The sequence below is a fragment of the Neopsephotus bourkii genome, unplaced genomic scaffold (genome assembly GCF_033783945.1).
Source record: "Neopsephotus bourkii isolate Nb327-2 ecotype Australia unplaced genomic scaffold, CSIRO-AGI_Nbou_v1 NB_1436, whole genome shotgun sequence".
NCBI lineage: Eukaryota > Metazoa > Chordata > Aves > Psittaciformes > Psittacidae > Neopsephotus > Neopsephotus bourkii.
Genome location: NW_026901913.1, coordinates 595,693 through 618,439, shown reverse-complemented (window position 1 = coordinate 618,439; position 22,747 = coordinate 595,693). Strand labels below are relative to the sequence as shown.

The 22,747-nt window shown below is 37.1% G+C and overlaps 2 protein-coding genes across 2 annotated transcripts in view; both read right to left on the bottom strand.

Annotated features, from left to right (window-relative positions):
* IPO11 (importin 11) overlaps positions 1-22,747 on the bottom strand; it is a 95,109-nt gene that overhangs the window by 11,666 nt on the left and 60,696 nt on the right. The window contains exons 26-28 of the mRNA XM_061368671.1: positions 22,029-22,124; positions 20,351-20,464; positions 18,465-18,586 (exon numbers count right to left, since the gene is read on the bottom strand). Coding sequence (XP_061224655.1) covers positions 18,465-18,586; positions 20,351-20,464; positions 22,029-22,124 — 332 coding nt within the window. The remainder of the gene's footprint in view (positions 1-18,464; positions 18,587-20,350; positions 20,465-22,028; positions 22,125-22,747) is intronic.
* On the bottom strand, positions 4,051-9,156 carry LRRC70 (leucine rich repeat containing 70). Its single transcript, XM_061368670.1, has 2 exons — positions 6,955-9,156; positions 4,051-6,477 (listed from the first exon to the last, which is right to left on the bottom strand). Exons 1-2 carry the CDS (start codon positions 6,959-6,961, stop codon positions 4,541-4,543), a joined length of 1,944 nt encoding a protein of 647 aa, XP_061224654.1. The 5' UTR covers positions 6,962-9,156; the 3' UTR covers positions 4,051-4,540.

Sequence of the window (22,747 nt, the reverse complement as noted above, 5' to 3'; positions counted from 1 at the left end):
ATGTAAATAAATACTGTAGGCATAGCACTCTTTAAAGCTGTTTTTTTCTCCAAGTTTGCAGATTGATAGGAGCAGCACACGGTAACTTGTTTTCAAGGATCTGTGATACCTCTAGAAGAAACTGACGACAGTGGCTGAAGACCCAAAATCTTGTTGACAGTGAGCTCCAAAGCACATAGGGAAATCATCAATTTCTTTACTTGTAAAGGATATTTTTTCTTCATGGTAGAAATAAGGAACTCTATTTCACTTCTTTCTTCACTGAAAGATAGATAATTCACGGTAATCCTTCTTTTTTTGAGGAAAGCTAAAGAACATAGAAGATCTTCCAAAATGGGGCAACTGTTGCCTACAACTTTCAGTAAAGACCTTATCTTTTCTCCCTCTTCTTTTTCCCTTTGACTTGAAAAAATTGACTACTAACGACTCACTGTTACCAAGTAACATTACTGAAATGTTTACCAAGTACGGAATCATTAAACAATTAAACTATTTTTAGAATATAAGACACAGAGTGGTGAAAAATAAAGACAGCATAGGCTCATTGTGCTTTGAAATAGGAAACCTCAATTAAAGTTCAATAGCAATATAAAACACATCATGCCTTACTTTCACAGAGGAGAGCACGATGCAAAGCAGCACAATGCCTTTCTAAAGGTGCCATAATTAGCCTGCTTGCTTCAAGAAATACATTAGAAAGCCATATGAGTAGATTCAGAAGAGACAGGGACGCTGTATTTAGATGAACTTTCAAAGCAGATCTATTAATAATGTCCATACTAAAATCTTAACATGGAAGGAAGGCAGCACTTAAGCAGTTTCCCCGCCTTGAATTTCATATAATCCAGATCAGCAATGACCAAACAACTGCACCAAGTTATAACAGATTTTATAACTAGTTATAGTTATATAACTATATAGTTATAGTTATTACGACAAAACCTCATTCAGTATGCAGCAAAAATTATCAAAAGACTGGCCCAGAATTAAATTATTTTAACTTCTATCAATTTGTTGAGATCTAAACCACTCCAGAAACATGAAATTAACACATATTAACATTTGTTATATTTCAGAAAGAATCTTTTAAGCTGTCTTTAAATAAAATTCACTTTGACTATAATGAAAACAAAATGTGGCAAACATTTAGCTCAGCTTGTATGAGTATAATCTCAAACCTTTTCTTTCAAAGCTTGCATAGTTTGTCAGATAAAATAAAAAAGAAAAAAACCTGACCAATCTGTTCTGAAAATAGCAATATTCATCATTTCCTCATTCTATTATTTCCAATACACTCAACTATCTATTAAACATTTTTATTATTCTGAGCTTGTATATAAGAATTCAGAATTTGGATTTCAATTACCAAGATAGCTACTGTAAGCAAAGCTTTATCAACACCTTAATAAAATATATGTCACAATTAATTTTTAACTTGAATAAAATGGTCCCCTGTCTGCTAATCACCTTACTTGGCCTATCAGAAATGGAAGAAAAATTCTGCATGTGAAAACATACTACTTTTACAGATTAAGAGAAAAATCTTCTCTGCTCTTCTACATTAACCAGAATGAAGCAGTAAACACCAAAACAGGGGAAAGCTTAATTTCATATCTTTAGTAGTGTACAGTAGCTTTGAGAAAGATTAATTAATTCTTTATTCTCATTAGCCAAAGAAAGAGGTGGAGTGGGACAAATGGAGATTACTTTGCACACACTGAGAGCAATGTAAACAATTATTACACACACACACACACACACACCCCCACCCCCAAACACCCTCACCCCTCTTAGGAGCTGCACCATGCTAAAGAGTAGTTCCTATGAACACTAATGTAGCAGCTAAGACAACATTTCCAGAGGAGTCCTATGACTGACTATAAACTCGATGACCATAAAGTGCCATTTTGCTTCATGAGGACAAACTTAACTGTCCTCTAATGTATTCTTTAATTATTTTAATAGATATATGAACCACACATGTATGTGAAAGGTTTTTCCACTGTTTGCTATATAAGATATAGGAATATAAAAGGCTACTAACCACAAAAGAAAGGCATTTTCTCCACAACTGCATAATCAATCTCTCATTGTTAGTTTAATGCAAATTGTTGGCAAGCTGGATAATTAGAGGATGACTCCACTCCAAATGATGGCTTCCAACTGCTCCAGCCTTGCTTGAACTAACAGCTCTGACAGCATGGCTTTCCTTTCATGCTCAATCACTACAGGTGGTGAGACTCATATGTGGCAAACAATGGCAGCAGTAGCTTGCCAGTGGAAAGCACACATTCAGAGGGAACCTCTTGTGCTCTTCTGTAGAGAGCAGCTCTACTGTAGAGAAGGAAAGCAGAACCTAAAACATCAGAGCTGTCCTCTACCAGATTTCTTCGAGAACTAGGTTTGTTCAACCTCAACCTTTCCCATTCCAAAACCTCCTGTCTAACAAAGACACAGCAGCATTTTCAGCAATGAAAAGAGCTAACTTCCTCTCACTGAATTTTAAGTCTATTATTACTGAAGACATCCATATAAAATTGGAAATTTAGAAATATAGTACATAAAACTGTAGAACCTACTACTGATTGTGCAGCTGTTATTAAATGAAAAGAAATTTAACAGTAATCATGAGGAATTATGTAGGTAAGTTAAAAAGTAAAAAAAATTTGGTTGAAGATGAAGTCTTTATAATGGATTAGTCACCTAAAAATAAATAAAGCATGAATTAGAGTAAATGCTTTCCCTCCTTAAATACATTTACTCAATACATTTAACATCTGATCTACACGTAGAAGATTATTTTTAAAAACTTTCTACTCAAGCAGTACAGAATTGCTGAAGCTTTTGCCCAAGTAGCTAAATTAAATGTTCCATAAAAGCATTTGAACTATCATACAGTAAAATACAGCATTACAATATAGTAGATTTGTATTTCATTACATTCAAGAGACATTTAACAAGCAAGAGAGAAACAGTTGCACATCCAAACCCACACAGTGCAGCCAAGGCCTATATATGTACTGGTAACAGATAATGACCCAGTCACGAAAAGTTATTCCTGCTAGTGTAACTAGCAGGAAACACACTGGAAAAAGAATCCTGAGGGCGGTTCTAATTGACCTTGAGAATGCCCTGGTCTCCTGGCTGGATCCTGGAACAGCAAGATACTTATACACAACTTATGATGACAGACTTATCAAAACTTTGTTCTCCGTATTTCCTTGAGCAAAATGATCTAACTAAACTGCATCACTTACAAACCAAAATAGTTGCAGACTCTAAGGCACAAGCCTGTAGAAGGCACACAGCATCTACAAAAGTAAGTCCCAGTCACCTAGCTGAAAATTTTACAGCATTGGACTATCTGGAATACATTTTTTATTATTTCTTTCTGGATAAAGTTTGAACTACTGGATTAACAGCAACAACAAAATAATCACAGAAATTCAGGTTGAAAATAAAGATATAATGCAGTAGATATAACCTGACAGTAATGCAAACAGAACACCAATATTTGATTGATATGATATTAGAAGTTAAAACAAACTCAAACTATACAGTAAAATACTATCCATCTTTTAAAGATGAAGTCTAAAATTAGGTCATCACTAAGGAAACATACTTTGACCTGACACTTCTAAATATAGACCACAAATATGTAAATATCTTCAGCAATTAATCTAGAATTATGTATTTAAAGTATAGTACATTTCTTCAGCTTATACCTCTTACCTAGCCAAAACTGGCCCTCAAACTATTACTATATAGATTACAAAATATTTTGGATTGACAATAATTAACCAGCCCTATTACCTTAGACATAATAAACTTGCTCAATTTTTCAATCCAACAGAAACTTAGCTTTCCTATTAACTCCAGTTTCAGGCATTATGAAATGATACAGATACATACTAACAAAGAACTTACTTTAAGATGCTCATTATACAGACAAATACACAACTTTGTATTTTAAAATATGTCACACATATGAATAAGACTTGTATAATTTTAAGTTTTTCTTTTCCTTGAGAGTCTGAACATGCTGATGTAAATATACTATTTTTTCCACTGTGATGATTAATTAAGGCAGATTAGAAACTGCACTACAATAAATAAATTAAGAATTACTTTTTTCCTCATTTCCCCAGACTCCTGGCTTCATAATCTTGTTAAAAACGGATGTTTTGCTTGCTTCAAGCTCCCAGTTACCTATGGAATTTCTATAGAAACTTATACCATTAAGTACTACACAATAAAAATATATATGCATTTTATACTGCACATATATTTGAGTTACAGGTCAAAGACTGCTACAACAAGGACAGAGGATAATCTACCTATGTGAGTCAGATTTAAATGACACCTAATAGAAAATTCTAAACATTCAGAAATGCAGAACAACCGAAATGATACTATTTTCTACAATTCTATCAACCCGTTGATTTTAATCAGTGAAACTATTTATACTTTCTAAATTGAGTTCTTGACTTCCTGACATTTCAGATCACAATAAAGTTATCATCAGATCAAATAAGATAAACTACAATGATGAGTGTTCAAACAATATGACCTGTGCCTGACTTTCAGATGGTGTTCGCTTGAGCAGCCTAATTTGGTCTAGTTCTGAATGCACCACTGAATTCCGAGTTAGAGACTGCACTGGATCAGTTATGTTGTATCTGCCAGGCTGATAAACCCCATAATATTCTATTCTCTTTTCTCCAGAGTTTTCTAGCACCTTTAGTTTCTGCCTAAACTGAATAATTTTACAGGTTAAAAACAGTATTACAGCACAAGCCAGAATGAAAAAGGCTAGTAAAATGTCAAAAGCCTGATTCAGCTTTTCAACCTGTTGTGTACAAAACAGGGATGTTTTTAACAATACAGGAGCAGCATCTGTTGGAAACGAGCCACCGTCTTCTATTGTTCTGTTAACAGGCATCATCTGTGCTGGTATTTGCACTGGCAATGTCGATAATACTGTGGCTGCCTGTGATGGAATTTCAGCAGCATTTTCTTCATAGGGCAACAGGTTAGCAGAGGCAGATGTCGTTCCTTCCCAGAAAGCAACATATTTAGTTTCCGCATTGACAAACTGTTCAAATGTGTTCTGCCTGTTTCCCTTATGCCATGCCACCAGCAAAGTGGTTGCGCTGTGGTGGGAACCTGCAGATCCTAGAGTCCAGGCTGCTTCTGGGCTGGCAGTAGGGCTACTACAGTTTGCAAACCAAGTCCACTTAACGTAATGCAAAGGCCTACCACGCATACTCTGGGGATTCTGACAATGAACTTTCACAGAAATAGGAGAGGATGCTAGCCAGTTAAGTAATCCTAGCATTTTGCAGCTGCAGTTCCAAGGATTATAGTTTATTTGTAGATGAGTTAAAGATACTAGAGGCTTGAGCACTTGAGGTTGCAACTCTGTAATATTATTAAATGCTAAACTGAGTACTTTAAGTGACTGTCCCATTTTTTCAAAGGTACCATCAGCAATACTGGTTATTCTATTTCTGTCTAGCTGCAGATACATTAAGTTGTCCAATAAAGTAAAAGTGCTAGAATTTATATTTTCTAAATCATTATAACTTAAGATTAACTGGCTAAGGTTGTTTAATCCAAAAAAAACATTTACAGCAATACGTTTTAGTTTGATGTTCTTTAAAGACAGATATCTAAGCTTGTTAAGTCCTTTAAATGCAAAAGCATGTATTGATCCAATGGGATTGTGAGACAAAGAAAGTCTTTCAAGATTTTTGAGCCTTCCAATTGCATTTGATGGCACAAGCGTTAAGTTGTTACCTTCAAGAAACAAATATGAAAGGTTTTCAAGATGATGAAATGCTGAAGCTGATATCCGTGAAATCTTATTATTGGCTAGGTTAAGTGTTTGGAGACTTATCATTCCCAAGAAAGTCCCACTTCCAAGGACACTGAGGCGATTTCTTTGAAGTGTTAAATATCTAACAGAAAGGAGATCACTAAATAATCCTCTGGGCACAAAAGCTATTTGATTATTCTGAAGGTATAAACAGTGAAGACTGGAAAGACCTTCAAAGATTCCTGGATCAAGGCGTTTAATATTATTGTTATTTAGATGCAAGTAGCACAGTTTGGGGAGTTCCACAAAAGCTTTTGGGTGTACATACAAAATACTGGAGTTATCCATGTACAGTGCAGCAAGCTTCTGAAGGCCTCTCAGTTCATTTGGAGTGACATGCGATATATTATTCCCACTGAGGTACATGAGAATTGTCGTTTTTGGAAAGTTCTGCGGGATGCTCAAAAGCCCTGAATTACGACAGCTAACTTGTCTCCCTGTGCAGAGCTGGCAAGCAGCCGGACAGCCAAGAGCCTCCTTCTCGAGCAGCAACAAAAGAAAACAATTAAGGATATACAGGAATGCTCCCAAGCAGGGTGGAGAACTTTGTAGACCACACATATCCCTGTCTTTGGCCTTCTTACTCATCTCTGACTTGGCTAGTAGAGATAAAAAGAAGTTTATAAAATATTATTAATTCAAAACTTTAAAGATTTTACATATACAGTCTTTAAAATACAAGCATGGTTTTCAAGATTGGTATTTTATATATTCTCCTTTGATGACAAACAAGCAATTTAAAATTAAAATTTACTGAGTGTAAGTCTGAACTACAATGAAAACAATTTCAACATAAATGAACACTGAAACAAACGTACTGCCAGCCTAGCCAGAAAATATTTCATGGCTGCAGCATAAAAACAACTAAGCTGCCACAAAACCAGCTTCTAGTAAATCCAAAATACTGTTTATTAACTATTTTTTATATTTAAGACTGGCTAGGCAATGTTTCAATAGCATTCAAGTAGAAATGCCAACTGGAAAAAAGTTTCCTTTCCCTGGCAGCTCTTTCATAACTTGAGTTTTACTTTCATAAGATGAGCTACATTCAAAATAAATAAATAAAGATTCCTTACCACACATCTGAAGTTCATTATTTCTGTTATTTTGATGTTCTGCAGTTCATTGGACTAAGTTACCAGCTGACAGACTATAGTCATCTGTGAAACCTTTGTAAACGCAGTACTGCTGCGTACTAGAGCTCTCTCACATTTTGCCCCAGGATTTGCAACTGTTCGTTCAGGAAACTAAGAAAGAAGTGGTTAAAGTCAGGTTGCCATGGATACAGGAAACCCTGGGACAGGAAGCCATTTTATCTGTGCTTCAGAAGTACTGTTGGAAAGGAAATCTCAATGATTTGTTTCTAGAAAACCAAGAACTATCTTAGTTTGTAACGGTTGCTGGTTTGTGGGTTTTTTGTTGTTTTTTCTTTTTTTTTTAACTACTGTTTTTAACTAGGAGAGCTCAAAAGAGTTTTAGATGAAGTCAGGTGTAATTTTTAGAATATACCATGCCTATTTTTAACAGCACTACTGCATTATCTGCAAATACTTTACCTTTCAGCCAGAAGCTGGAATGTTGTACTGAAGCAATAGCAATGTTTACACTGTTCTCTCTCTGCCTGCAGAGTCAAACTGTTCCAGAACACACACTCACTCCAGTGAGTGAGTGAGAACATGGAGAGGGAAAACACAAAGGTCTGGAAGGCACAGCCCCAGTGCTTCCTGCACTCCGGCAAGGTACCTCCTGCCAGCCATCCCAGGGAAGACCAGGAAGTCTTTAAGAGATGAGAACTGCCTGATGTGGTACTAAACTGCTCAGTATGCGTTGTATTTCAGACCCGATCCCGGCACTGTGTAAAGTCTCACCTCTGGCCACTTTTAAAAACCAATTTATCTACAGAGGACTGTGGGTATTCTGACCACCACACCTTCAGACCACAGCTTTTGTTTCCTGCAGTGTCCCTGTGCAGATACTCAGTGCAAGCATCTGTGCTATAAATACCCCCTCACTTAAGTACCGGAAATGATATCTTTACCTTATCCATCACGTGGATGAAATACCTGTAAAGTCCAGTCACAACAAAGGGGGAAAGGGGAAACAACAAAATGAGGTGGCTGATTAGAGATTAAGCCTTTAAATAGCAATGTAACTATAAACCGACAACGTACACTGTAACAAGACCTTCTGCTTGACAAAACAAAGATGGAAAAGCCCATCAGCAGCCACAGCCAAGAAAGAGACAACAGACGACTCAAACCACTTTGGCCACAGTGATCTCACACAGGAAGCACAAGTTCACGTAAGAGACAAGATACCACCCAAATATCTTTGGCTGTAATAATCCAAGCTGAAATGCATGAAGCACATGAACAAAGGAAGCAGAATAAACAAGGACATGCCTTTGAAGATACTTTCTTCCACATTCTGCCAGAAGAAACATTTCTGAAGTTTTCAAAAAATGCTTCTGACCATACGTGCTGGTTTTGGCTGACATAGCTAATTTTCTTCAATAGTAGCTGGTTATGGGGCTGAGGTTTGGACTTGTGCTGGAAACTGTGTGGATAATTCAGGGATGTTTTCATTCATTTCAGGGATGTTCTGCTTCTTACCCCACCACACCAGCAAGTGGGCTGGGGGCACACAAGAAATCAGGAGGGACACAGCCAGGACAGCCGACACCAACTGACCTCATGACCTCAGGAATATTCCACACGATATGGCATCGCATTCAGGATATAAAGCTGTGGGGAAAAGAAGGAAGGTGGGATGTTCGGAATGCAGTTTGGTTTTGCAAGTAACCATCACACATGATGGAGCCCTGCTTTCCTGGGGTTGGCTGAACACCTGCCTGCCCATGGGAAGCGGTGAATGAATATCTTGTTTTGCTTTGCTTGTGTACATGGCTTTTGCCTTAACTACTAAGCTATCTTTACCTTAACCCATGAGTTTTCTCACTTTTACCCTTCCGATTTTCTCCCCCATCCCACCAGGGAGGAGTGAGCAAGTAGCTCTGTGGAGCTTAGTTGCTGGCTGGGGATTAAACATGACACCATATATAATTAGCTTTTTCCATCTGAAATCCATACAACATTTACTATCAACAGAAATACTTCTTCAATTTTTCAACTGGAGCTCACAAAAATTATCTATACTTGGGAGGGAAGAGAATATTAAAAAAAAAAAAAAAAGCCTAGCACCCTTCAATTCTATTAGATTCAATACCTCTTACAGTATCTAGTGTAAACTCAGTAAATCAGCAAGACCAATGTAATTTTCCATGGGCCACTTTAGACATAACCTTTACAACAGAGAATTTGAACTGCATTTGGTTCTTTTTTCTTAAAAAAAAAAACAAAAACAAACATTAAAACAATAGAAAAACTGATTTTTGTTTAGATTTATTTTTAACTTTTTTTTTTCCATGGTATTTAAATCATCGTTGGTCCTTTCCAACCCTAACTATTCTATGATTCTATGATATAAAGGAAAGTAAAATAAAACAAAACAGCATGTCATTTACTTAAAGGGACAACACAGTTCTCAGGCTGATGAGAGAACTAGCATGAATATGGGGAGATAATAATTTAAAAATGATTATCCAGATAAAATAGAATGAGGTGAGGGGAAAAACGGAGACTGACAAAAAATGAGACATTACTTCAAACAGGATATTATCTCCTACCTAAGCTTCACTACTTATAGCCTATATATGCTGATACTTCTGTGGGTAAGAAATAACAGAATTATTTCTTCCAAGATGTGCTGTATGAAACAATTCTATAGGGCTAAAATAATCACATCCCAATATAAAGAAAGTTTTTAAAAGAATTATGTTATTAAGTCTCCCTTTTTGCAAAATGCCAGAATTAATATATTCAGAAAGACTGAAGGAATTGAGAAGCCTTCTGGGATATGAGGTAGAATGAAAATTTAGAACAAGCAGCTGGTGTCCAGTAAGAGGCTGAATGTCTCTGTGGTCTTGTACTAAACGTACCTTATGAGAATTTTGCTCAAACCCTAGCTGACGCTGCTGTTCTGAGCACAGTGCTGACTTTTCTGATTCTCAGATCAGTGCAAAATGAGAAAAAAGTCTTAATTCAGATAATGGCTCCAGATTAATGGATAATGGGTCCTTTCGATTTGCACTAAGGGATCTGAAGAAAGTCCTGTCTCATGTTTTGTAAATACGGCATCTGGAGCCCTGCAGATCCAATCAGACTGCAGTTTCCAGGCATTGCTTCATTAATAGAATACACTGTTAAAGCATCTGAAAAGTGTATCTGTTAAGGAGAGACAAAATACAGGCCACATGACTGACACCATTTAGGGGGAAACTATAGAAAGACTAGGATACACATACAGTTTGGATCAACATTTCTCAAACCGGCTTGAACTTAAATAACAGAAATTATTACTAGTTGAAAATTGTAAGAAAAACAAACAGAAAACCTCAAACTTTTCCTTCAAATGAGATTAAGTAGCTCTAATAGAGGTATATTTAGTTATTACAAATTTTGTTCTCCAGTGATAGCTATACCAGGTTTACATCTGAATACAGCTTCACACTGAAACAGGGAAAATTATTTTTGAACCTGGAAAGGAATTTTACCTTAATACGCTAACATTAATAAATACTAATGTCATTGCTTTTTAACACATTAAAACCTAGTTGAACAGTGACTCCTTGTCAATACAAGCATGAAACCTGAGCAACAGCAATTTGTCAAACTGCGCATAAAATGACGGGTCAAAGTAACTGAAAGTACATACAAGCACTGTATCTAGCACAGCCTTTCCAAACCACCTCTATTTTCTCACTGATCCATGTTAAATTAAAGCCAATGTAATTCAGGTTATGAATATTAGTTGGCATAAAGAACCCATCCAACTTCAATTTATGTATAGCAGCAGAAAAACAAGCAATAAATTTGAAAACAGGTTCTAAAATTACCCATCTTTAAAGTGTATTTAAGTCAATTTTTGAAGAGCACTTCATAGAATCATAGAATGCCCACATGCACATTTATTCTTAAAATCACTATAAAATTAAGCTAAAGCTCACAAAAGAGAAAAAAATAATTTAGCCATGTAATTATTCTTTTGAGCTTGTAAGAGTGAAAATACCTGTTACCCTCCCACTGTGTTTAGCAAGCACCTCCTCTTGCAGGTCTTTCTTCCTTCTGCTTTTATTTTCCACAGGTGGTCTATGATACTTTCTTGTTTTGTTTTCAAAACTACCACGTTCTGCCCATATCATTCTCCAGATACTACTGCAAGTCAAAGTAATTCAGCTACTAACCTCCTGCTTGGGTGGTATACACATCAACATTTGATCTCATTTCATCTACCTATATCCAGTAACACCTACTGTGAACGCCTTATTATCAGACCTCAAATTCCTTTTTTGTTTTCCTAATTAATATCCAGATTATCTGAAAATTTCTGATTATCTCAAACATCGCATATTTCTTCTAGCATTTAATATTCCTGCCTACTTAAAAATCTTGATTTGCTACTTCAGTTACTGGAAATTTCTCTGTTCACAGATGGCTAATCCAACCTCACAATAGCAACAGTGACAGTTACAAACAGGAGACAAATACAGAAATCGTAATGCCAAATTAATAACCCAGAAAACACATTCCTGTTTCATAAACCCATCATATTAAAAATTTGTAAATGTAAACATACAGAACAAGATCTATTTCAAAATTATGAAGTTGTCTAACTTATTTTTCTTCTTAACCTTGGTGTTTATTATTTTCAAGTTATCAAGCAGGATTTGTAACATGCTGGGAAAGAGTAAGTGAAAACTAGAGACTGATTCTTGCCATTGAGGAGAAATTTCCCTTCTATAAACCTTATTTGGCTTTAGACTTTACTAAAAATAATATGGCCTAAAGCTTTTATGAAATTAAGAGCTCAATTTAAGAAATTTCAAAATTCTCACATAGTAGTAAATAATTATTGCACCAATGAACTGCACTTGTCATTCAAACCCACCAGAAAAATGAAGTCTTTTATGGAGTGAGCAGTAACAGAATAGTAACTTAAGAAAGGTTGGCCATCAGTGATATCCATGCATGTGATACGCTGAGAATAACTGTATTTCTAGCTTTAGTGTTTATTATTCACTGAAATACTTAGTAAACCCTGTTCAAAACAGAAAGTCAGTAAGATATTTACTCAGTAGGAATGTAATTAAAACCAAAAGGTTTAAAGAACTCAAATCAAGTATTTTTCACAACTTTCAACCAGAATAACTACTTCACCTTCTAGAAATAGATTCAGAACTAAATCCAATCTTACAGTTTTCAGCAGTACATCACCTGCTAGTTTAGGAGACAGGATGAGCACACAACTGGTGTAAGCAACTGATAAACTTCTAAAAAATTTACAAAGAGAGAAGACAAACAATTAGGGCATTTCCTGAAAATTACTGCAGAGAATACCCAGAACACAAAATAGAACACAAAATATTTGTTCCTTAAAAATTTCATTAATACCAAACGCTGATGTTTTGTTTAAACCCTTGATTTCTCATTAAACTGCCTGAATAGGACACAGTATTTTTTGCAGAAGTTCTTGCAGTGATTTGCATTCTCGTGTTAACCACTTTGGTATCTTACCACAACCAGACATGGACATAGCCAGTCAGATTGAGTGCACCCTAGGCAAGTTTGCTGATGACACCAAGCTGTGAGGTTTGGTTGTTAAGCTGGAGGTAAGGAATGTCATCCAGAGGGACCCTGACAGGCTGTATAGGTGAGCCTTTGGGAACCCTATGAAGTTCAACAAAGCAAAGTAGAAGGTCCTACACCTGGGTCGGGACAATCCCAGGCACAAGTATAGGCTAAGAATGGATTGACAGCAGCCCTGAGGAGAAGGCCCTGGGGGTGTTGATTGACAAGAAGCTCAACATGACCCAGCAGTATGGGCCTGCAGTGAAGAAACCAACCATGTCCTGGGCTGCATCGACATCAAAAGGAGCGTGACCAACAAGTTGAGGACGATGATTCTCCCCCTCTACTCTGCTCTTATGCAACCCCACCTGCAGTACTGTGCTCAGCTCTGGGCCTCCCAACGCAAGAGGGACATGGACCTGCTGGAGCAAGTAGAGAGGAAGCCACAAAGATTCTCTGAGGACTGGAGCTCCTCTGCTATGAAGACAGGCTGAGAGAGGTGGGGTTGTTCAGCCTGGAGAAGAGGAGGCTCAGGGGAGACCTCATAGCAGCCTTCTAGTACCTAAAGGGGGCTTAAAAGAAAACTGGAGAAGAACTTTTTAGAAGTGCCTGTAGGGACAGGACCAGGGGGAACAGCTTTAAAGTGACAGAGGGGATATTTCGATGAGACATGTGGAAGAAAGTCTTCACTATGAGGGTGGTGAGACACTGGAACAGGCTGTCCAAGGAACTTTGGGATGCCTCATCCTGGCAGTGTTAGAAGCCAGGTTGGATGGACCTTTGAACAACCTGGTCTAGTAGGTGGTGTCCCTGGGGGTGGACCTAGACGATCTTTAAGGTCGCTTCCAACCTGAACCAGTCTATGATAACAGTCTGGCACAGTTAAGAAAAGTCACCACAAAATCTCAGCCTTTTCAGGCAGCTACTTTCAGGCAGTCTCAAATATGACAGAGTATAGGGCAGAGAGACAAGAAGGCGTACCAAAATACCTCAGAATAAACTCAGGTGGAAAACCAGCTACAAATCTATATTGGCTTTGGGTTTTTCTTGCCTTTTTTTTTTGGTTGGTTGGTAGGTTTTGTGGAGTTCTTTTCCCGTTTGGTTTGGTTTTTGGTTTTTTGGGTTTAAGTTTGTTACCATCTTGTTATTTTTATACATTTTTAATAATATGCTACACTTTAGTCACTGCTTATTCACTAACTAACTTGCAAACTTTAAACTGCATATTATGAAGGAAAAAGATAAAAAGGTTTGAAAAAAGCTATTTAGTCCATTATCAACTTTTGCTGTTCTTTTATATCCTTAAAATGTTCAATTTGAGGGTAGACTGTATTTAGAAGAGTTTTGGGAAAGACTTCTGAAGTTCTTTATACAGCCCACAAAAAAAAACCCCTAAGGTATTAGCAGCAATTAATTCCTTATGACTGCAGTCAGTTTTCTGCAGCAGTTCAGCTGCATTTAGTGACATAAGCCCTTGCCATCACTTGGTATATTTTCCCTTGTAAACAAGCTTTATGGGTCTTAGGGGGGATGATAATTTGTTTCTGACCAGACCATACTAATGATCAGGTGATTGTGAACAAGGAAAGTGCATCCTCTTATCAATGCTATGATGTGACATACAATAGGGAAGATGTGGTCCTATATGTAACACTCTAAATGATGCAGACTGATACTCACACACAGACCAAAGCTAGATTTTTCACTCTTGTCATTAAAACTGCACTGTTATCTGGCAGGAGAACTAAACAAATCCAAGGCCAAACATGGATGACAACTGCAAGATCATAATTTGAAGAGCAACTTTTAATACTAGTAGTGTATTAGATTTGTGAGTGAGCACATCTCTGACTAGAGGTATAAAAAAAAAGATTAAAAAAAAAGTGGCTTTAGAGTATCATCTCTGTAAAAAAAGGACACTGTAGAAGTTAATTAGGTAACAAATTCTGACTTTATGAATGAGAATATAACTACCCTGAAGGTCAACCTGGTATTTTATTAGGCACTTTCTTGCCATTTGCGAACATTAGACAGCTTCATGAGAGGAAAATTAAATTTCTAACAAGCTAACTTTAAAACATGACAGAGGGAAAACTGTAAAAACCTAATGATGATTTATAATTGCATACTGTAAGTACTTAAACGCACAGAATGCCAATTATCTAATTGGCAGGACTCAGTGGCTGATGTAACAGATTTGATACATAATGAGAAAAAGCAGACATTCATTTATATCATGATTAGAAATGAGCAGAACAACCTGGAGAATCTCTTAGGCTCTTAACCTTTCCCTCACAATAGATTTTCCAGACAAACACACTTGACTTGAAGGGGAAAACATAACACTGGCATCTGGAAATACTACCTGTGTAACCAAAAATTAAAACCAAAAAGACAAGATCAGTTAAAATGCTTTGTATTTCAAGGTCAGTAGTCTCCTCTACTTTAGGGCAAGCAGTACCACTCTGCACTGGGAACTCCACAAAGAATAAACCTATTTGCAACCACCAAAATTAGTAGACTCTTTTGGAAAGCACTGACTTGGAGTAAAGGCAAACTTGGTAACCTACCATTAAAGAATGATAGCCACTGCATTAATAACACTTACTAACAAAAGAGGAGTGATTAGCTTTCAACTTGGTGTCAACTGCTACCCCTGCTTACAGACAGATACCACACAAAGCTAAGTTAAATGTTACTGTAGGTTCACAAAGACGCCATTAAGATCATAGACAAAGTGGAATATGACTGAAGAAGACTGGGAAATTATGACATTTATGAATGTACTCATCCAGGTTGCTGTCACCTCACGTCTCACATCCCAGCCAGATATGATTCTCTTCCACTAAACTTCAGGCCTTTTCATGTTTTCCAGAAAACCCCCAAGTGTTCTAGTTATTTTGTGTCTATGCGTATTTCTCTTGTATGCTGAGATGGAGACATAATTACTCTGTAAGCATATCCTTACTACCTGCATCTTGTTACTGCATCATACGGTTCTACACATCAGTTTAAAGATGAAGGTCTTTATGAAATACCAAGAGCTTTTAACAGATGAATGAAAATGCCTGTGAATATAAGTGACAAACGGGCAGAAGGAGTACAAAATGCGGAAAGTAAGGATGCCTACATCAGTCAGACATAAAAAATGCTAATATTGAGCAGCCAGACTGAGACAGCAAATCCAGATAATCAGGTAGTACTTAGTTTATGTAAAATCCCAAATTAATACCAGGAAATTGCTGCTAAGTGAAAAAGTGCTACAACACATTAATCAGGAAAGAAGCAGTTATTGTTCTTTTTTAATATGAACTTCTAAACACTAACACAATGTGCAGCTGTATGTAGGAAAATAAACAGGATGCTGGATCTAAGGACATATATGATACACTGCAGTTTATCTTGGTGCTGAAGACATTGCACATCTCTCTAGATGATACCGCCTAGACAAGAAACCTATAGTTTGGGTAACAAACTGCTGCTTTATAACATGCTTAGTCCAACTAATTGGCCCTAGAATCACTGTGAACTACAGATGCTCTGCAGCAATTCCAATCTTATTTGCTCTAAAGTCCTTCACTCCTGACACAATTGAAGAAGCTATTTTTGAAACAGGAAATTACTGTGCCACACCAGTTTTAAAGGATTAATGATGAAAACTTTACCTTCCTTAAAATGCAGAAAGTCCCAAGTCCACAAACACAACCACTAACTAAAAAAACCACCTAAAAGTAATGAAGTAATACTATAGAGTTTAGAAAACTAATATAAAAGGGTCACTCCTTAATATTTTCCAAGTTTTTCTCCATAAAGCAAATCTAAGACAAGAATACCTGTTATTTTCATTTTCCCCCCATTACTTTTGTCTATGCCCTCTCTTTCCTCTCTGAAATAACCTGATGCTCTTGGGACAGCTCCAGCTAAAAGCTAGAGGAAGCAACTGGCAAAAAACGCTAAATCCCTGGGAGTGCTAGACACAGCACAGATGCCTGTTTTCCCTACAGCAGAACTTTTAAAATCTGAGCTTGCTACTGGTACCACTCTCAGCGTGGCCTCCCCAAATGAGTTCATCTCACAGCCATGCTTGGGAAACAAAATTCTGTTCTGTCTCTGCAGCTAAGAAATCTTGAACTAGCTTTGGATATCCAAAATAATATCTAATCAGGAACCTGGTTAGCGACGTATTCGAACAGCAAAAATTACTTAAGCTTTTCTTGAAAATATTGTTTATACAAATCAAATACTGTATTATTTTTAAAACATTTTTTGCTTAAGCTTTGCAAATGGACTCACACAAGAAGCATACTTTTGAAAAATTTTGTTTTTAACCCAAGTTTCAGAGGTGACATGCAGCAAACCTATGTAATACAATCCCTATAAAATGGCAAAACCAGAATCACTCACATTCTTCAGTAGCAGAAGGAACAATCACTTGACAGAACCAATTTCGCACATTCTGTCTGAAGGTATGTTTGGCTCTAGCAGTCTATCAGTTGTACAGTAAAATTTTCATAGCTTTGACATAAATATGTCCACTAAAGAGAGGCTTTTTATTTGAGAAGCGGCTTTCTTAAATTATTTGATATCTGAAAAATAAAGCTGTCATGTGCAGAAGGTTTTATTATGTTATGGACTGCCAGAAATAATTGGCTCTTTCAGCAGGAAATCTGGAGCAGCTGAAAGTAGTTCAAAATAAGAGTTACCTAAAGAAAGGGTTTTTTTCTTTTTCCCTTCCTCTCCTTAACAGAAACTTCACAGGAAGACAGACATGTAGTTTAGTGTCTTAAATTTCACATATATACTAGATAGCATACATGGGCTTAGATATAGTACTGTTATATTTACTAGAGGGGTTAAAATAAAGCAAAAGCTTTCTCATAAACCAGCTGCTTGGTTCACCCTTGTCTAGATGCTTACCCTGATGATCTGGGACAAAAATGAAAAGCTTCTGTACGCATTCAAAGCAATGAAGCCTCGAAGTTTTACATGTACGAGTTCACTGGGTTTTTAGGTAGTGATTTATGCATTCTACAATTTTACATATATTAGCTTAGATTTAGGATTTGTGAGCAACATGTAAAATCCCATTAGACAACACTTAAGACTTTTCAGGAAATCCGGCAGGCTAAATGTGAACTCATGAAGTCTTGCCTTCCTGACTTTGAAACAGACAAAAATATCTGGGGGTAAATACTGTCTGAACTCTCACCTAACCATGTGTTACAGAAGAATTCTAGTAGCGACAGTGTTGAAGTCCGTGTCACACATTTCAGCATTTTCATTAAAAACTTTCATTCTGCATGTATATTCAGAAATGATGGTGGCTACGGAAAACACAGTAGTGAAAGCTGCTCACTATCAGCATCTACAGAGTAAAAAGTGTTTCATAGTCTTTTACAGAAATTCTTCCATTCAACGTCATAAACAGGAAAACCGGGATGAAAGTTCAGATCTATCCACAACAGGAAAGAAAACTGAACAAACACTGTGCTCTGGAAAGGACAGCAAAATAGTAACAAGCCAACCAGAGCAACTCCTTTATCACAAATGACAGAAGCAGGCAATTCAATATGAGAATGGACAATAAAATATGCAGTGTTGTTTCCTCACTTTGTCATAGAAAATAACATTTCCTATGAAATATAAGAAAAGTTACTATATTGCTATGAAGCCATATAAGAAGTTAATATAATGCAGCATGAAAATTCTGCCCTTTTAACGTTCCTCCTGGCAAAAAAAAAAACCAAACAAACAGAAAACCCCCAACAACAACAACAAAACAAACAAAAAAAAGGCAATAAAAATACTGTAATGCTTACATGGAGAATTGTGAAATACCTCAAAAAACATATTAAGGACCTTTGAACCATACTTATTTAAGGCAATGTACATTTACTTACGCATTCAACGACGGCAGAAGTGAAAGCAGTGCCAAAGCAGAAAGTTTCCTTCTTTCTGGCTGAGTGATGTTATCCATCCGATCAACCCACATTTCTATCATGTTACCAAGAATCTGATCCGACTGCAATGGGAAACAGAACTTTCTTTTCATTTATGAGTAATTCAACATATGTAGAAAATAATTTATTGTAATTTTTCTACCAGCTGAATATATTATTCAGTCTTGGATAGATACAATGCAATTATGCGTACTCAACAGAAGTAGCAAGCAACAAGTATTTTTTGTTTTCTCTGACACTGTTTCCAGGCCTTGAACCCCCCTCATCATTAGATGTTGCTCAACATCTTTGTCGCTGACATGGACAGTGGGATTGAGCGCACCCTCAGCAAGTTTGCCGATGACACCAAGCTGTGTGGTTCGACTGATACGCTGGAGGGAAGGAATGCCATCCAGAGGGACCTTGACACGCTTGTGAGGTGGGCTGATGCCAACCTCATGAAGTTCAATCATGACAAGTGCAAGGTCCTGCACCTTGGTCAGAGCAATCCCAGGCACAGCTACAGGTTGGGCAGAGAACAGATTCAGAACAGCCCTATGGAGAAGGGCTTGGGGGTGTTGGCTGATGAGAAAATGAACATGAGCCAGCAGTGTGCGCTTGCAGCCCAGAAAGCCAACCGTATCCTGGGCTGCATCAAAAGGAGCGTGACCAGCAGGATGAAGGAGGTGACCTCACTTGGAGTACTGTGTGCAGTTCTGGTGTCCTCAACATAAAAAGGACATGGAACTTTTGGAACAAGCCCAGGGGAGGGCCGCAATGATGATCAGGGGACTGGAGCACCTCCTGTATAAAGGTCAGCTGAGAAAGTTGGGGCTGTTCAGCCTGGAGAAGAGAAGGCTGCGTGGAGACCTCATAGCAGCCTTCCAATATCTGAAGGGGGGCTATAGGGATGCTGGGGATGGACTTTCATTAGGGAGTGGAATGACAGGACAAGGGGTAATGGGTTAAAACTTAAACAGGGGAAGTTTAGATTGGATATAAGGAAGAAGTTCTTTACTGTAAGGGTGGTGAGGCACTGGAACGGGTTGCCCAAGGAAGCTGTAAATGCTCCATCCCTGGTGGTGTTCAAGGCCAGGTTGGACAGAGCCTTGAGTGACATGGTTTAGTGTGAGATGTCCCTGCCCATGGCAGGGGGGTTGGAACTAGACGATCTTAAGGTCCTTTCCAACCCTAACTATTCTATGATTCTAACTGTAACCTAGATGTTAGAAATCCATTTAATCAATCGACAAATCACTGATACGGAATTACGTATGACTTAAAACAGATTTCCTGTAATAGCTTAATACACACAAAGTGTATGAACTTACTCTGTTTCACCTCCACTGGTGACAAATAGAAAAAGGCTTGTCTTTACCTCTTTGAAAACTTCACTGTACTTAAAGAAAACTATTAAAAATTCACTTAAAGACACAGCAGAACCTTTGTAGCCAAACAACATCAGTAGTCTCATTAGTGAAACCAGAACATGTTGAAGCTGATATTCCTAGAAACTCACTGGACAATGATTAGACCATTATTCCTTGGTGTAAGACCCATCAAGATGGAACAAAGGAAAGAAACTCTCACATTGCAATGCCATGCAAACTAGAAGTGTTTATATTATTTAGTGTGGGATGCAGCAGGAAGATAATTTAGAGGCTAGATAAAACTTATAGTGAGATGACTTAAGGTATTCGTGGGAAATTATAAAACTTGTTAAAGGATGTTCAAGGGAAGGACCTGGGGAGAACAAACATGGCAAACGGAGGAAAAAGTTCTTTCAGTTCAAAAGAATGCAAGACTAGCATGCAATTGAATCGAAATACCAAGACAAAAATCCTTACCTCCTGACCCAATTCATGTGCCATCTCACTCAGAAGTAATGAAAAAAACCTTGCATTTTGCAGTAGAACTCTGCCCATGATCCCCAGATAAGTAGACATCACCACTGGGTATCTCTGAAACAAACGTAAATCAAAACAAAGGGAGGGGCTTAGTATAATTAAGAGAAAAATACTTAACATACAGAGCAGAAACACATGGAAAATACTTGCATGCATTTATTAATTTTGAAATGACAAGTTGTAATTTAAAAGCCTCTAAGAACATAAGACTAAGCAAGCAATCACTGCCAAAGTGTCTTCATTGTTACAATGGGGAAACTATAGCAATCTCAAAATCAGTCTTCCCTGAGGAGCCAAGACATCTTGCAAGGTGATTTTATTTTAAATTTAAAAACCTGCACCTTAAGGAATAAACAGTATATTGTACTGTTAAAAGATTACCTTCAAAGTGGATTTTCGCTAAAGCGTTACTTACAATTTTAGTAACATTAGGAAGCACTTAATATTTCTGAAACTGTTGTTACATATTTCACTGAGAGGAACGATAATACATTTGCCAGCAAATAATTTGCAAGTGTCTCAAATTAACTGGATACACTAATAAGCTCGTAAGTTTATTATCTTTTTGTTATTACGTTTTATTTTAAAAGAAGCTACAGATTTCTGTGTATTAAATTTGGCATCTAACAACATAACTAAGTATTTTGAAGAACTGCCTACTTGAAAAACAAATCCCAACATTTATCTGAAAATGTTAATTCAGTTTAATACCTTTTTCAATAGGGAGCAATGAATTTGTTACAGTTTTAAATCAGAAGACATTTTAATAATCCACTCTGCAGTTCTGCATCTTCTTAAACTGCAAACAAGTTCAAACTGTGTTTTTTGTGTTCCGTACAGCAAAAAGTACATTGCTGAGTAGTATTACTTGACTTAATCTTGGAAGCATCTCATGTAACTCAATAATATTGGGAACCAAATTTTCTGAAAGTCTTCAACTTTGAAAAAAAGAATTGCTTTGATCAAAAAATTCAAAAACGTAGAGAATTCCACCCACTGATCCTGTTAATTATTTTTTTCTCTCCTGCTTCAACACAGTTAAAGCATATTGGATTTTACTCCTTTTTATCAAACATGGAAATCTGTTGAGTGGAAAGAGAGAGAAAAATAAGAACTTAAGACACCTAACTAAGCAAAATCTTAAAGCCCCTGTCTTACATAAAGCATTCTCATATCCTTCAGCTCTTCATATTAGATATATCAGATAGAAAAAGGTCAAATCATTTTTCTCCTTGTCCATTTTTTCTCTGGTGTAGGCACACTTAAAAAGGAGTAGTGCAAGTATCTTTGAAAAATCTCAGCAGAAAACTCCAACAAGTACAAAGGGTCTAAGTCAGCACCTTATCAATGTTAACAGTGATGGAATGGCAGAATAAAATTTGTGTTTTCTTAAAATAAACACTAGATGATAAAGTAAGTGATGGGTATGTTACTTTAACTCTTGCACCACTATGTTACTTTTACAGTCTTCTAAAATAGTTGTATAGTTGTGAGAAATCTATCAGACGCTCTTAAAACAAGAGAAAATGCAACACCAATATGAAAGAACTGGGCCAGAACACTGAAGGTACTTGCCTGTTCAAAAGGAAAAGTAGAGTGTAGTTAGAGTAACTCTTACCTCCCCATCTATAATGCCCCTGAATATTGATGGGAGAAGGGGCTGAAACATTTGAGGACCCAAAACAGGGTTTACTTTTAGGACATTTTCCACAACCTTAAGAACAAAAGCAAATTAGACAATTAATAAAGTACATTTAAAAATCTTCAACCAAAATTTTAAAACTATATATACTCACCTATATACAAAGTCCTGGTAGGACGCTGACCTTTTAACAGCTGAAACTATTTAGTGAGGTACTCTGCAAACCTGATATGCATAATGGACCTGATGAAAAATGACATGCCAAGTGAAACCCACCTAGCCAAGATCCTTGTTATCAGACTCCTTCTGGCCCTGGCAAAACTAATGAGGTGGGTTGGAAAGCAGGATCTTGATAAGGCTCCAGGAAAGCAGCTTGATGAGGTGGGCTGGCAGAGAGTTTAAGGCTTATTTCCATGTCTTTGCTCTGTCACCATTTGTAGGCTTAAATTTTAAACTAACAACAGTGCGTGTGCCTTTAACAGAATAAAACAGACCAAACTTTCCTAACTTACTAACATGTGAGAGAAAGGAATGTTTGGCTAACAGGGGAAGGAACATCACAGGACTGATAACAACTAAGGAGACAGTAAATAAGACCAAGGATGCCAGACTTTAAGTTAGCAGAGTGGAACTCAGTGCAGAGCGAACCTGGAACAGAACAGAAGCAAGGATGCACCAGCTGCTAACTCAGCACT